Raw genomic sequence first — 17,358 nt, forward strand, 5'->3', positions numbered from 1 at the left:
TTCTTGTACTGAAATTCTCCCTGCCCCTGTACCTGTTTCTCTGGGGCCTGCTGCTGTGTCGAGCTCGACAGGAAAAAAGCTCAGGAAGATTGCATGACGTTTATAAATCCAATTGTGAGGAAAACACAGCTGTCGTGTTGTCACAATGGAAGAGAGGAGGTTCTCAGCTTTCTGTTGGCAGCTATAATTTTTATTTCTCAACTTTCTCAACAATTTCAATAGCAACTTTTTTAAAACCAAGATATTTGATATGTCTTTGAGATACGGAGTGTGCATAATGTGAAATTGCAATTGCATAGGCCTCATTGAACGGTAGGCTACAACTGCAACATCTTTCTGGACATAACATTTACTGTTAGATTAGCACATGATTACTAGCAATGAGTGTCATATTTACACTCTTAAAACATGCTGAGTTAAAAACAACCCAGCGCTGGGTAAATAGGACAGAACACGTGTTTGGTCACTTAGATTTGTCTAGTTTTTCTTTTATTGGAGGCGTGGCTCACGAGGGGTGTGGCTTTCAGATGGGTATTTTTGGCCACCCGCGAGAGTAAATGTCACCCCAGTTCACCTGTTTTGTTGTAATGTCACCACTTGTTGAAAGTCATAAACAGAAAATCTAATGATATTTGGGTGAAACCACAGCTAAATGTGATAAATTACAGTTGCTTCTAAACCGACAAAGCTTGATCAAGACGTTAGTGCTCCCATCCCAATGTCAAACACTTGGATTCAGGAGGCATGATTATTAAAGGAATAGGTGACGTCACCCTAACGCCCCTTTTTAATACACGAATGGTAACATGATATTCTCTATCCTAATTGAAATAAGCACCGCCTTGTAACCAGCATCGGAGAAGGTGTGGTTTATATCGCTAATCTACTGTTTGCCAAATTGTGACTGTAGGGTGTCAGCAATTATAATTACGTTTGCAGTCTACGAACCCTTTGGATCGGAATATAATTATAGAATACTGCTGTAGATGTCATTTTCAAGGTAAAGCTCATTTTCTCACACTTCAAACATACTGCTAAAAAACAAATGACAATTACAAGTGAACTTTTAAAGAGCACAACCTCTTTAATAGGACAGCACATTGATGTCAATAGGAATAACACGCATGTTGTCGTCCACTCTCACTATCAAAAACGATTAGCACTCAACACTACAAAAAAATCCTAGAGTATTTCAATTGTAGTAAATTTGACAAAATGATGTGACCATAGGACAATATTCAGAAAGTATTACAAATCCCACACAACGTAGGCTATTTGATTGACAACAATTCTTACTTCTGTAAACTATTCAGAGGCTATTTCAGATTGTAAGTAACCTCTCTCAATAAGATTAAGTACAGACCAGGCCTGACACAAAATATAGAAATGGTAGCCTACTTTGACCAACATTCAGTGAATGCAACAAGTATTAGATTGACAAAGAGAGAAGATACAACAACTGTTCAGAGACAATACAAGATCTGTAGGATAAATTCATATTTCACCCTGTCATTTTAGTGTTTGCATTTAGCCTACAACATCTGGAAGCGTGGCCCCATCCTGCATCCTGCAAAGTGGACACGGAGCACCCAAAGGAGGTTTTTACACATCTCTCATCTTTGCCCTGCGTCCACTACAGATGCACACCATTCAAACTTCACCTGCTTTCAGATCAGTTACAGGGTCCACATGCCCTGATGCCACAGTCGTGTCTCCCTCTTCCTGCTACTGTAGCCACGTCACAAAGTGAATGCACAAGCTGCATTTTGAAGGCCTCCAGGGGCCCGTGCCTGTGGTTTTTCGGAAGGGGCGTTAACAAGGTCCCCCACAGAATGTATGTATTTATAATGGAAATGTTGTGCATTCCCCAATACACATACATCCACCATTTTCTGCCTGTGCATCCAACAATGTAATAACTCCTCAGTTGGTCAAGATGATCAATCCTGCCCGTTTTCTTGTTGTCATCCTTTACAAGCTCTCCAAAACCCCTACAACTGTTACTTTAGGCCCAGGTTGTGTGGTACAAGAGGGAATGGTGGGACTAGGAGCAGACACACTCAGGTGTGCTCTCCCTCTTCCTCCTATCCCTTTTCTTCGTCCTGTCCGTCCTCTTCTTCCTCCTCCTCTCCCTCTGCTTTGCCCTCTGTCCTCTTCTTCCTCCTCTCCCCCTTCCCTCCATGTTCTTCTCGTCTCCTTCACTCTCCTCTCACTCCACTCCTCCCTCCTCGCTCTCTTCTCTAACTCCTCTTCCTCCCTACCTTCTGCTGCTGCACCTTGACTCTCCACATCACTTCCACTGACCTAAAGGAACAGAATAACAGAGGGAGAGGAGCAACAAATAGTATACAATTGTGTTCAGGAACATAATCTCTCCCCCTCTTTCTCAACCATACACGTACACTCTTCCTAATAAGATTCCACACACAGTCTCTCGCTCCGTCTCTTTCTCTCTTTCTCTCTCTGGGTCTCTCGTTCTTGCACTCACACTCCTCCAATCAACTCTTGCTTTCTTGCCTGACAGACTAACTACAGAGTTCTCCAAAGTTAGCTGATTAGTAACCAAGCTGGGACAGTTTCCAAATGAATTGCATCGGTAGAAATGGGACAATAACCCCAAAACCCAACTGAGTGACTTAACTGGCTGTGTCAAAATAACCAAGTGTTTGTTCGGACCAATATTGTTTTTATCCCAGTATTTGTTTTTGCGTTAGCGCTCTGGCTAATGTGTTTAAATTTTTGGTGAATTAAGCCCCAAATAAATTAGCCTATGATATAGTGCACATAAAGATGCAAACAAATTCATCTCTATTAAACAAAATAAAATACAAATCTGGAGACTTATTGCCGTAAAATATAACAAAAATAGCCTGATTGTCATGTATGTTGGGTTGACAATCACTGGATTAGGTTGAACATTGAAATATTTAGAATGAAAAATATATTTTGTTGAATACCATTTCAGTAGTCTGTTACACTTTTGAATAAAGCACTATGAATTATTTTACAAGATGCTGACATGGGAATAAACAACTTGGTTTGACAAATTAATCGGCTGGTGCCACTAATACCACCAGGGGGAGCCGTGTTTTAATGCTATGCATGTAACAGTTGTCTGATAGAGAGATATTCATTCAATAGAGAATACCAGATGGGAGTGGGAGAAGTAAGGAGATGAGTGTATATAACTGCTGTAAACTGCTGCTCACGTCCCTCTGTTTAAAGAGAAAGGGAGAGACAGAGAGGAGGCAGGGGCCATTACGTAACGTGACAGAGGAAAGCCAGGATGGGTGGAGCACAGACGGGGGAGGAGAAAGGGGCGGGGCCGAGGGTTACTATTATAAGGGGAGAGAGAAATAGACTGCTGACACAGACCAAAAGCCAGTGCTGTCCAAATTTCAGAGGAGTAACCCTAGTGTCCCTCCAGTCTGTCCCGCTACAGAGAACTGGACCAATATCAAAACACACCTGTGACAAATATGTGGGTGGGAAGTGTGTGTAGGAGGGGTGAGTCGGGTGCAAGCTGGAGATGGAACATGTGGCGCAGCGGTCTAAGGCACTGCTATAGGCGTCACTACAGACCCTGGTTTGATTCCAGGCTGTATCACAGCGGTCTAAGGCACTGCTAGAGGCGTCACTACAGACCCTGGTTTGATTCCAGGCTATTTCACAGCGGTCTAGGGCACTGCTAGAGGCGTCACTACAGACCCTGGTTTGATTCCAGGCTGTATCACAGCGGTCTAAGGCACTGCTAGAGGCGTCACTACAGACCCTGTGTTGATTCCAGGCTGTATCACAGCGGTCTAAGGCACTGCTAGAGGCGTCACTACAGACCCTGGGTTGATTCCAGGCTGTATCACAGTGGTCTAAGGCACTGCTAGAGGCGTCACTACAGACCCTGGTTTGATTCCAGGCTGTATCACAGCGGTCTAGGGCACTGCTAGAGGCGTCACTACAGACCCTGGTTTGATTCCATGCTGTATCACAGCGTCTAGGGCACTGCTAGAGGCGTCACTACAGACCCTGGTTTGATTCCATGCTGTATCACATCGTCTAGGGCACTGCTAGAGGCGTCACTACAAACCCTGGTTTGATTCCAGGCTGTATCACAACCGGCCGTGATTGGGAGTCCCATAGGGTCAATTAGCCCAGCGTGGTCCAGGTTAGGTTCGGGGTAGGCTGTCATTGAAAATCAGAATTTGTTCTTAACTGACTTGCCTGGTTAAAGGTTTTATTAGTAAATAAAAGGCTCTGCCCAGGGCAGTGTTACTGTGTGTGTTCTCTATGGACAAGGTGATGTTGTTCAACCCCTTTCCTCACCCAGCCAAGGTCACAAGAGATTTCATGTCAGTCTGAACAAGACGCTGCAGCACAGCCAAGGTCACAATAGATTTCATGTCAGTCTGAACAAGAGGCTGCAGCACAGCCAAGGGAGGATAGACACAATCACTGAATCCAGTAGTTTCTTGACAGAGTTTCATGTTAAGTACCCACGTTGTGGATCGGATGAAAAGACGGATGGATAGATAGATGGATGCTATTTATAAAGCCTATTTATATCAGTGTGATTTGTGATCATGGAGCATCATTGACTCCGTGTCCAGTGTCTGTGTCAGCCCACTGTGTCAGCCCACTGTGTCAGCCCACTGTGTCAACCCACTGTGTTAACCCACTGTGTTAACCCACTGTGTAAACCCACTGCCTCTCTGTGGTGATAACTTCCTTATAGATAAGCCAAAGAAAGGCTAAGTTACTAAAACAACATTCTGGTGAACTTCTGGTAATAGCACCTCGGTTTCTGGATGATACACACACACACATTTTATTTTAGATGTGAATAAATATACTTTTAGTAGATGTCTTAAATGATCCTCAGTTAATTTGGAACTCATAAAAAATGGAGAGTAGAAGTTCTGCCTTGTTGTATATCCTAATCCTCAAGTGACATTGTTTCAATCCCTGTTGAATGTTCATCAGATTATACACACATATCTGATAGTACCTGATGTGTGTATATGAATGTGACTGTATGTGTGACCTTGTGGGTGTGTTTATTATCTCTGTGGATTGGTTTTTATAAGTAGCTAGGCTGCTAGTCATGTGTAGGCCATCTGTATTTGTCTGTTCTCTTGTGTAAGCATTGATATAAAGTTATCTGATGAACAACAGTAGGTTGACCATAGAGGGAGTTGCACTGAAGGGTAAAGTCTCTCACACACACACACACACACACACACACACCACACAACATATTTTCAGATGTTTGACTTGGTCAAACACGAGGTTTGCCTGAGCAGCAGCGATGTGTAAAAGTCTCTGTTGCCCTCTACTCTTCTCTGTGTTGTTGTTTTGGTCTGTTATAAAGAGGGAGTGTTAAATGCATTCCTTTCAGATCTGTCTGTTGCCCTCTACTCTTCTCTGTGTTGTTGTTTTGGTCTGTTATAAAGAGGGAGTGTTAGATGCATTCCTTTCAGATCTGTCTGTTGCCCTCTACTCTTCTCTGTGTTGTTGTTTTGGTCTGTTATAAAGAGGGAGTGTTAGATGCATTCCTTTCAGATCTGTCTGTTGCCCTCTACTCTTCTCTGTGTTGTTGTTTTGGTCTGTTATAAAGAGGGAGTGTTAGATGCATTCCTTTCAGATCTGTCTGTTGCCCTCTACTCTTCTCTGTGTTGTTGTTTTGGTCTGTTATAAAGAGGGAGTGTTAGATGCATTCCTTTCAGATCTGTCTGTTGCCCTCTACTCTTCTCTGTGTTGTTGTTTTGGTCTGTTATAAAGAGGGAGTGTTAGATGCATTCCTTTCAGATCTGTCTGTTGCCCTCTACTCTTCTCTGTGTTGTTGTTTTGGTCTGTTATAAAGAGGGAGTGTTAGATGCATTCCTTTCAGATCTGTCTGTTGCCCTCTACTCTTCTCTGTGTTGTTGTTTTGGTCTGTTATAAAGAGGGAGTGTTAGATGCATTCCTTTCAGATCTGTCTGTTGCCCTCTACTCTTCTCTGTGTTGTTGTTTTGGTCTGTTATAAAGAGGGAGTGTTAGATGCATTCCTTTCAGATCTGTCTGTTGCCCTCTACTCTTCTCTGTGTTGTTGTTTTGGTCTGTTATAAAGAGGGAGTGTTAGATGCATTCCTTTCAGATCTTTCTGTTGCCCTCTACTCTTCTCTGTGTTGTTGTTTTGGTCTGTTATAAAGAGGGAGTGTTAGATGCATTCTTTTCAGATCTGCATCCCATCCAGTACGGTTTCTCTCTCATGTTAGGAAACCAGTTAGAAGAGAGACGCAGGAGAAGTTTTGGTTGTGTGTTTACTTAAGGCAGACATTTTGGTGGCGTGTTTGTGGTGGAGCTTTGCCAGGGTTTAGGGCTTGGCTGAGAGCACTCCTCAAACCAGTTTACTCTGGTTGTGTAGTTGGTTTGTCTGGAGGCGAACCTCTTAAAGCTGCAGACTATTTGTCTGTGAGTTTTTTTGTATTATTATTGTGAGTTTGTGTTTACACTTCATTTAATTTGTGTGTGGTGAATGGGTGTGTGGATCTTTGCTTCACCATTTCCTTGTGTGACAGAACTTTTTATGTTTGAGATTTTGTATACATGAGTGTGTGTGTGTTCCTCGGTTTTAAACAGTCCGGTGAACTCTAAGCCTCGAGGGAAAGAAAAAGAGGAAAGGAAAGAGGGCAGCATGGATCTTGGTCTTTCCAACACAATGACACAGATTACTGCAGGCTCTCTGTGTGTTATTATAATATCCTCTCTCCCTGTTCTCTCTCTGTCTCTGCCTGTGTCTGTACGCAGATTTCCCCGTGCCAGTCTAAGTGGGCAGTATAAATACAAGATTGAGCTGACGGCTCAGCAAGGGGTCAGCTGGGCACAGGAAGGTTATAACAACACTGCCAACCATCTGTCTCTTTCTCTGTCTCTCTCCTTGTCTCTCTCTCTCTCTCTCGCTCTCCTTGTCTCTCTCACTTTCTCGCCTTGTCTCTCTCTCTCTCTCTCTCTCTCTCCTTGTCTCCCTGTCTCTCTCTCTCTCTCTCTCTCTCTCTCTCCTCTCTCTCTCTCTCTCTCTCTCTCTCTCTCCTTGTCTCTCTCTCTCTCTCTCCTTGTCTCTCTCTCTCTCTCTCTCTCCTGTCTCTCTCTCTCTCTCTCTCTCCTTGTCTCTCTCTCTCTCTCTCTCTCTCTCTCTCTCTCTCTCTCTCTCTCTCTCTTCTCTCTCTCTCTCTCTCTCTCTTGTCTCTCTCTCTCTCTCTCTCTCTCTCTCTCTCTCTCTCTCTCTCTCTCTCTCTCTCTCTGTCTCTTTTCTCTCTCTCTCTCTCTCTCTCTCTCTCTCTCCTTGTCTCTCTCTCTCTCTCTCTCTCTCTGTCTCTCTCTTGCTCTCTTTCTCCTTGTCTCTCTCTCTCTCTCTCCTTGTCTCTCTCTCTCTTTCTTCTTGTCTCTCTCTCTCTTTCTGTCTCTCTCTTGCTCTCTTTCTCCTTGTCTCTCTCTCTCTTTCTCCTTGTCTCTCTGTCTCTGTCTTCTTGTCTCTCCTTCTCTCTTTCTCTTCTCTTGTCTCTCTCTCTCTGTCTCTCTCTTTCTCTGTCTCTCTCTCTCTCTCTCTCTCTCTCTCTCTCTCTCTCTCTCTCTCTCTCTCTCTCTCTCTCTCGCGTTCTCTCTCTCTCTCCTCGTCTCTCTCTCTCTCTCAAATTCAAATTCAAGCTGCTTTATTGGCATGAAAAACATTGTGTCAATATTGCCAAAGCAACAATGTATACAATATACATTGTAACAAAATTATAAATGATAGCAAATAATAATATAAAATGGTATTAAATAATAATACAAAATTAAATACAAAAATAATAACAATAAATGGTAACAGTCAATAGTAGAAATGTAATAAATATAAAATCAAATTATGGAAAATGAAACTATAACTAACTTATAACTAAATAATGGTCATGTTCTTCTTTATATCAGTACTACAACTACAATCCTCATTACTACGACTACTACTACCATCACTAACCTGTTATCACTACCATTACCACCCATATTTATAATAAGATAAACATTAATAATTATAGTCATAACAATAATAGTAATAATAAGTAAGTTACTGTTTACTATGCAGATGTTATTATTCAGTGTCCCTCAGGCTATGGCAGGAAAATACATATTTGGCTGCAAGAGGAGCCATTGCTCCTTCGCCCATGGTTATTTTTAGTTTTTCCTCTGGGTTCAATTTGTAAAAATGTGGAATAAATGTAGTCATTTCTCTCTCTCTGTCTCTCTCGCTCTGTCTCGCTCTCTCTCTCTCTCTCTCTCTCTCTCTCTCTCTCTCTCTCTCTCTCTCTCTCTCTCTCTCTCTGTCTCTCTCAAAACCCCCCCCCCCAAAATTAAAAATTTTAATTAAACCATCTAGTGTTCAGTGAAATAACAACACAATGTCAAATACAGGTAGCCTAGTCAAATAATTAACATCCAATCACATGAACTGTTACTCTCTCACGGTAATTCCACAGTAATTCCACTAACGGTCTGTATGTAGCTGCTGCTCATGTTGGTATCTGTACTGATGGCACAAAAGCCATGACAGGGAGACATAGTGGAGTGGTAATGCGTGTGCAAGCAGTTGCTCCCAATGCCACTTTGGTACACTGCAGCATCCACCGAGAGACTCTTGCTGCCAAGGGAATGCCTGACAGCCTGAAAGACGTTTTGGACACTACAGTGCTTTTTGTTAAAGTAAGGCCCCTGAACTCTGGTGTATTGCGCACTGCGATGAAATGGGCAGCAACATACAGAAGCTGGTTATCAAGCGGCAAAGTATTGACACATTTTTTTTAAATTGAGAGACTAGAATAAAGTTTACTTTACTGACCATCATTTTCACTTGTCTGACCGCTTGCATGATGACGAGTTTCTCACACAACTGGCCTATCTGGGTAATGTTTTTTCTCGCCTGAATGATCTGAATCTAGGATTACAGGGACTCTCAGCAACTATAAAATAATATGCGGGACAAAATTGAGGTTATGATTAAGAAGTTGGAACTCTTCTCTGTCTGCATTAACAAGGACAACACACAGGTATTTCCATCGTATGATTTTGTTTGTGTGCAAATGAACAATGTCAAATGTGATATAGCGAAGCACCTGAGTGAGTTGGGTGCGCAGTTACGCAGGTAATTTTCCTAAACAGATGACACAAACAACTGGATTCCCTTTCATGCCCTGCCTCAAGTCCACTTACTGATATCTGAACAAAAGAGCCTCTTCGAAATTGCGAAAATTGTGAAAATGTAATTTAATCAGAGGCCACTGACAGATTTATGGAATGGGCTGCGTTCAGAGTATCCTGCATTGGCAAATTGCGCTGCTAAGACGCTGATGCCCTTTGAAACCACGTACCTACAGTTGAAGTCGGAAGTTTACATACACTTAGGTTGGAGTCATTAAAACTTTTTTTCAACCACTCCACAAATTTCTTGTTAACAAACTATATTTTTTAGCAAGTCGGTTAGGACATCTACTTTGTGCATGACACAAGTCATTTTTCCAACATTTGTTTACAGACAGATTATTTCACTTATAATTCACTGTATCAGAAGTTTACATACACTAAGTTGTCTGTGCATTTAAACAGCTTGGAAAATTACAGAAAAGGATGTCATGGCTTTCGAAGCTTCTGATTGGAGGTGTACCTGTGGATGTATTTCAAGGCCTACATTCAAACTCAGTGCCTCTTTGCTTGACATCAAATGATGTCAGCCAAGACCCCAGAAAAATAGAAATCAAATAAATCAGCCAAGACCTCAGAAAGAAAATTGTAGACCTCCACAATTCTGATTCATCCTTGGGAGCAATTTCCAAACGCCTGAAGGTACCACATTCATCTGTACAAACAATAGTACGCAAGTATAAACACCATGGGACCACGCAGCCGTCATACCGCTCAGGAAGGAGACGCGTTCTGTCTCCTAGAGATGAATGTACTTTGGTGCGAAAAGTGCAAATCAATCCCAGAACATCAGCAAAGGACCTTATGAAGATGGAGGAAACTGCTACAAAAGTATATATATCCACAGTAAAACGAGTCCTATATCGACATAACCTGAATGTCCGCTCAGCAAGGAAGAAGCCACTGCTCCAAAACCGCATAAAAAAGCCAGACTACGGTTTGCAACTGCACATGGGAACAAAGATGGCCACATGGGAACAATTTCCTCTGGTCTGATGAAACAAAAATAGAACTGTTTGGCCATAATGACCATCGATATGTTTGGAGGAAAAAGGGGACGCCGAAGAACACCATTCCAACCATGAAGCACGGGGGTGGCAGCATCATGTTGTCACGTTGTGGGGGTGCTTTTCTGGAGGAGGGACTGGTGCACTTTACAACATAGATGGCATCATGATGGAGGAAAAGTATGTGGATATATTGAAGCAACATCTCAAGACATCAGTCAGGAAGTTTACTTTTGGTAGCAAATAGGTCTTTCAAATGGACAATGACCCCAAGCGTAATTCCAAAGTTGTGGTAAAATGGCTTAAGGACAACAGTCAAGGTATTGGAGTGGCCATCACAAAGCCCTGACCTAAATCTTATAGAATATTTGCGGGCAGAACTGAAAAAGTGTGTGCGAGCAAGGAGGCCTACAAACCTGAATCAGTTACACCAGCTCTGTCAGGAGGAATGGGCCCAAATTCACCCAACTTATTGTGGGAAGCTTGTGGAAGGCTACCTGAAACGTTTGACCTTAGTTAAACAATTTAAAAGCAATGCTACCAAATACTAATTCAGTGTATGTACATTTCTCACCCACTGGGAATGTAATGAAAGAAATAAAAGCTGAAATAAATCAATCTCTCTGCTATTATTCTGACCTTTCACATTCCTAAAATAAAGTGGTGATCTTAACTGACTTAAGACCGGGAATTTTTACTAGGATTAGATGTCAGGAATTGTGAAAAACTGAGTTAAAATGTATTTGGCTAAGGTGTATGTAAACTTCCGACTTCAGCTGTATGTCAGAGTGGATTCTCGGCCCTCACTAACATGAACACTAAATCCACACTGTGTGTGGAAAATGATGTGGTCCAAGGCACTGCAGGGGTCCAAGGCACTGCAGGGGTTCAAGGCACTGCAGGGGTTCAAGGCACTGCAGGGGTCCAAGGCACTGCAGGGGTCCAAGGCACTGCAGGGGTCCAAGGCACTGCAGGGGTCCAAGGCACTGCAGGGGTCCAAGGCACTGCAGGGGTCCAAGGCACTGTATCGCTGTGCCACTAGAGATTCCGGGTTCAAGTCCAGGCTCTGAAGCAGCCGGCTGCGACCGGGAGACCCATGGAGCGGGGCACAATTGGCCCAGCGTCGTCTGGGTTAGGGGAGGGTTTGGCCTGCAGGGATGTCCTTGACCCTTTGCACACTAGTGACTCCTGTGGCGGGCTGCGTGCAGTGCATGCTGACACGGTTGCCAGGTGTCTGGACTTTTCTCCGACACATTGGTGCGGCTGGCTTCCGGGATAAGTGGGCATTGTGTCAAGAAGCAGTGCGGCTTGATTTGATTGTGTTTCGGAGGACGCACTGCTCTCGAACTTTGCCTCTCACAACTCTGTACGGGAGTTGCAGTGATGAGACAAGTCTGTAACTACCAATTGGGGAGGAAAGGGGTAATATATATATATATATATATATATATATATATATATACAGTGCCTTGCGAAAGTATTCGGCCCCCTTGAACTGTGCGACCTTTTGCCACATTTCAGGCTTCAAACATAAAGATATAAAACTGTATATTTTTGTGAAGAATGAACAACAAGTGGGACACTTGTATATTTGGGCAAATCTTGAAGGAGATATTTACATTCACATGACTTTTTTCTGCAAGAATATCGTTAAACTTGGACTTTGATTTAGCTTTTCTAGTATTAGTGGCCATATTATAGGTTCAACATTTGCAAAACACCCAGTTTTCAGAACTTAATAACTCTCCATATTCCTATAATTTTTTGTCCAAAAGGAAAAGGCTTGCTGTTAGCAGCTACATTTTGTGACAAATACGGGGTTTGTTGTTTGACCCCGCTCTGTGCTTATTTAACAAGTTACAGTCGATCAAGTGAAGACCACCCGCGTCATCGGGGTGCCATGAAGGCGTCGCTCTCTGATCAAAAATGGTGTCCTATAGGATATACTACACACCTAATGATATAGTGAAGTCTTGTTACCTTCTAGGATCTCTGATATGGTGTCCTATAGGATATACTCCCCCCTAATGATATAGTGAAGTCTGGTTACATTCTAGGGTCTCTGAGGAATAAATACGAATGTGATTTGACTGGTTGAAATAACGTTTAGATTTTCACATATCCCTTTCTTTGCAAATTGAACGAGTGGAAATACAATATCAATCGTGCATGCTATATGGACCTTTTTTAGGATGTGTGTGTGTGTGTGTGTGTGTGTGTGTGTGTGTGTGTGTGTGTGTGTGTGTGTGTGTGTGTGTGTGTGTGTGTGTGTGTGTGTGTGTGTGTGTGTGTGTGTGTGTGGCAAAAAGCAACATTTGAGAGTGAGTTGACCCTGATGCTAGTGGGGGTACACAGCTGGAGGTTGAATGTTTGAAGGGGTACAGGAATATAACAAGTTTGGAACCCCTGTTTTAACCCATACATTTTTTGTGGCTCATCAGGACGACTGAATGGACTGACTAAACCGAAATCTGTTCGTCCTGACTCTCAACTGCACGCAATACGTAATTGATTTGTGCGCCAGGAGTGTCCATATAGCCTCTCCCAGAAAATATGCCTTAAACATTGTCAGCTTTCACCTATCAGAGGCATCTAATATTCATACAGGCAGCTAGAGAAACTTGTGCTGTGACCCATCTCAGGTTTTGAGAATTTCCTCTGCACCAATAGCAATGAACCAATTAATAAATAAAACGATACTTGTAGTCAATTAACCGGATCCCGCCAGTGTCTTTAGCCTTTACCCAACCTGTTGGAAAAACCTAGCCTCGTGTGACTGCTCTGCCAAAGGAGTGTCCTGGTTATCTGAACGTTAATCAGATGTCAGTCTGGTCAGCATTCTGTGGGAGAATCTTCAGCACTCACAGGGGATATGACCACAGTATTTATTATTGGACTGGAATTTTCCATTACATGCTTTTACAGTTTGTTTTTCTGTCTAAAGAAAGCATGGCTGGAATATTTCAGAGCTGAAATTGGTATAAGGTTTTTACCTGGTTATGATTGTAAAAACGTGATTGGTCTGTTTGGCTATGCTATGCTTGTATTGTAGCATGACTGTTATAGGTCTGCTGATTTTATATAGAATCCTCCCACTTTCTATGCAGGAAGAGCATGTTGGTTGTCTGTACATAGTGTGTGACCTGGCCTCTGGTGTGTGTGTTCCAGGAAACCTTCAGGTCTTGCTGATAAGGAGGTGATGGCTGCTACCGTCCTGACATCACTGTCCACCTCTCCTCTGGTCCACACCCATACCCAGACAGCCTCAGGTAAGACTGCACACACACACAGAGGTTCTGGTCTGTAGTGCAACTCTGTAGTGTCAACCTCTCGTCTGGTCTCTAGTGTCCATCTCTCCTCTAGTGTCTACCTCTCCTCTGGTCTCTAGTGTCTACCTCTCCTCTGGTCTCTAGTGTCTACCTCTCTTCTGGTCTCTAGTGTCTACCTCTCCTCTGGTCTCTAGTGTCTACCTCTCCTCTGGTCTCTAGTGTCTACCTCTCCTCTGGTCTCTAGTGTCTACCTCTCCTCTGGTCTCTAGTGTCTACCTCTCCTCTGGTCTCTAGTGTCTACCTCTCCTCTGGTCTCTAGTGTCTACCTCTCTTCTGGTCTCTAGTGTCTACCTCTCCTCTGGTCTCTAGTGTCTACCTCTCCTCTGGTCTCTAGTGTCTACCTCTCCTCTGGTCTCTAGTGTCTACCTCTCCTCTGGTCTCTAGTGTCTACCTCTCCTCTGGTCTCTAGTGTCTAGCTCTCCTCTGGTCTCTAGTGTCTAGCTCTCTTCTGGTCTCTAGTGTCTACCTCTCCTCTGGTCTCTAGTGTCTACCTCTCCTCTGGTCTCTAGTGTCTACCTCTCCTCTGGTCTCTAGTGTCTACCTCTCCTCTGGTCTCTAGTGTCTACCTCTCTTCTGGTCTCTAGTGTCTACCTCTCCTCTGGTCTCTAGTGTCTAGCTCTCCTCTGGTCCTCTCTTCTGGTCTCTAGTGTCTACCTCTCCTCTGGTCTCTAGTGTCTACCTCTCCTCTGGTCTCTAGTGTCTACCTCTCCTCTGGTCTCTAGTGTCTACCTCTCCTCTGGTCTCTAGTGTCTAGCTCTCCTCTGGTCTCTAGTGTCCACCTCTCCTCTGGTCTCTAGTGTCTACCTCTCTTCTGGTCTCTAGTGTCTACCTCTTCTCTGGTCTCTAGTGTCTACCTCTCCTCTGGTCTCTAGTGTCTACCTCTCCTCTGGTCTCTAGTGTCTACCTCTCCTCTGGTCTCTAGTGTCTCCTCTGGTCTCTAGTGTCTACCTCTCCTCTGGTCTCTAGTGTCTAGCTCTCCTCTGGTCTCTAGTGTCTAGCTCTCCTCTGGTCTCTAGTGTCTACCTCTCTTCTGGTCTCTAGTGTCTACCTCTGGTCTCTAGTGTCTATCTCTCCTCTGGTCTCTAGTGTCCACCTCTCCAGCTAATGTTTACCCCTCAACCAACCTCACCCTGCCAACAGCCTGGCCTTGGACACATCGCCATGCCTGTTGTTTCCGGAGCTACCCGTTACCGTGGCACTCATCGCCCTGACAATGTTAGTAGACAATCAGAGTCCTACCTCAATTGTAAACCGTAATATGCAAGCGTTTTTCTTTTCCAGTTTTTATGGAACCACCTCCCTCATTGGAGAGTTGCTTTATTTAATTTCAGCAGGACCGTCCGTACCCTAAAACACAATGCCAAATCTACAATGACGTTTCTTACCAAGAAGACCGTGTATGTTCCTAAGTGGCAGAGTTACAGTTTTGACTTATCTTATTAAACATCTATGGCAAAAAAATAGTTGTCTAGCAATGATCAACAACCAATTCGACATAAATTAATAATGGGCAAATTTGCACAATCCAGGTATGGATAGCTCTTAGAGACTTACCCAGAAAGACTCACAGTTGTAATTGCTGCCAAAGGTGATTCTAACATGTGTTGACTCGAGGTGTAAATACTTAAGTAAATGAGATATATTCCTGTATTTCAGTTTCATTAAAACATTTTTTATTATGGGACTTCCGGTCACGGCCTGCTGTGACACAGCCTGGGATCGAACCCGAGGCTGTAGTGGTGCCTTAGACCGCTGTGCCACTTGGGGGGCACTTTGTAACTGTTTTAAAGTCACCATTGGCCTCACGCAGAAATCTTTGGAGGTGTCCCTCCTCTCTGACAACTGAGTTAGGAAGGACACTGTCATACTTGTCCTGTTTGGTGAGGATCATTGGCACCAGATCCCCCACCCCCTCTCTCTCCCTCACCAGTGTTATGACCGGTCGTAAAATACTGTGTAGAAACTTTGGATTTGGCAACGAAACAATATATCTGTATTCCCAACAGTTGGAAGAGCCCTTGGGTACTTAAAGGACAATCACGTGGAATTCATTACTAATTGGTGATGTAACTAAGGCCAGTACCCTAACTGTGTCTTTGAATGTGTATATTTCCCAGTGATCAGATTCGCATCCAAATGTGGGGAACTGATTTGATTAAATATGAAACTATTTGTGAGAAGATGTGATGTTAGCCTTCTAAATGAGATAATTTTTTTCATATGAAGTCTTAACCAAGTCATTGGCCACGCCCACATGATGACAGACATTACGACAAAAGGAGGGAACGCCCCTTTTCCCAGTGGACAAAAAAAACACTTCTGGCAAAATTTACATGAGACAAGAAAGCATTGAGCTGTGGCTACATGTTGGAATGGTTGGCAATTTAAATATAGACCAGACAGCGTGAAGTGGTGCCTACATGGCTGAGAAATGGTTTAAAACTAAAGAACTAAGAACCGGACGTCACAAATGGTTAACCATCCCTGTCGCGGGATCATTTCCGTCAGCAAACGCTGAATAGCATAGCGCAGTCAAATAATATTACAAAAAAATATTCATATTCATGAAATACCAAGTGCAATATTGCAAGACACAGTTTATCCTTTTGTTAATCCACCTGTCGTCTCAGATTTTGAAATTATGTTTTACAGCGAAAGCAATCCAAGCATTTGTGTAAGTTTATCGATCCTGACTTGTTGTATCACTGCCTGATATGGCAACTGCTTGGCCTCCGACATCAAGGCACTACAGAGGGTAGTGCGAACGGCCCAGTACATCAGTGGGGCCAAGCTTCCTTCCATCCAGGACTAGGCGGTGTCAGAGGAAGGCCCTAAAACGACCAGGAATATGACTTTCCCAAAGTGGATCCAATTGAACTAATTCCAGAGGCCAACCCAGAACAACGCCGGCGAAGGAGAGGTACTCGGAGAGGTCTTCTGGTCCAAATTAGGAGGTGCGCAAACCACCCACTGCTTCTGAGTATATTACTCACTACTGTTCAGTCCCTGGATAATAAAGTTGACGAGCTCAGGGCAAGGGTTTCTTTCCAGAGAGACATCATACTCATTTTCACGGAAACATGGCTCTCTCTGGATATACTGTCAGTCGGTCCAGCCATCTGGATTCTCAGTTTATTGCGCCAACTGGAATTAACATCTCTCCGGGAAGAAGAAGGGCGGGGGTGTATGTTTCATGATTAACGACTCATGGTGTGATTGTGATAACACTCAGGAACTCAAGTCCTTCTGTTCACCCGACCTAGAATACCTCACAATCATATATATGCCCCCCTCAAACTGATACCACGACAGTCCTCAAGGAACTTCATGTAAATTTGAGGAAAAGGCTGCCTAAATTCTATCAGCGTATTGACTGTAGTACTCACGCTGCTTAAACACTCAACTACTCAACCATTCCAACTTCTGGTCTGCAGCTGCTGTTGCTAACTCAACGGTTAGGAGGTATCACTTCTGTAGTGAATAAGAGTTCAAAGTTCATACCATTCGCAACCAAAGCTCACGCTGATGTTGGCTTCGTTCTGTAGTTATTATCTGAACCATTCTGACATTGGACCGTCGTCCTACATCCTTGGAACAGGAGGTTATATTGTCGTCAAGGGTTTATATAGGAAGGGAGAGGAGGGCGTGTTTGAAAAGTTGTATAGCCCATGTCCCTTCACAGGGGCGGGCCACTGATTGAGCATAGCTCTAACTTATGAAAACCCAAATCTCACATTTTAGAAGCTAAAATCACATTTCATCCCATCATGAATAATTTAATATTTAAATATTTAAATTGAACAAGAATTCCATTTGAA

At 43.4% G+C, this 17,358-nt stretch overlaps 1 protein-coding gene across 2 annotated transcripts in view; it reads left to right on the forward strand.

Annotated features, from left to right (window-relative positions):
* The window catches only part of LOC124041682 (zinc finger protein 704-like), a 97,540-nt gene that overhangs the window by 55,367 nt on the left and 24,815 nt on the right, over nt 1–17,358 (forward strand). For both annotated transcript variants that reach the window (XM_046359549.1, XM_046359550.1), the window contains exon 3: nt 13,380–13,480. In XM_046359549.1, the coding sequence (XP_046215505.1) occupies nt 13,380–13,480 (101 nt within the window). The remainder of the gene's footprint in view (nt 1–13,379; nt 13,481–17,358) is intronic.

Source organism: Oncorhynchus gorbuscha, linkage group LG08, assembly GCF_021184085.1.
Source record: "Oncorhynchus gorbuscha isolate QuinsamMale2020 ecotype Even-year linkage group LG08, OgorEven_v1.0, whole genome shotgun sequence".
NCBI lineage: Eukaryota > Metazoa > Chordata > Actinopteri > Salmoniformes > Salmonidae > Oncorhynchus > Oncorhynchus gorbuscha.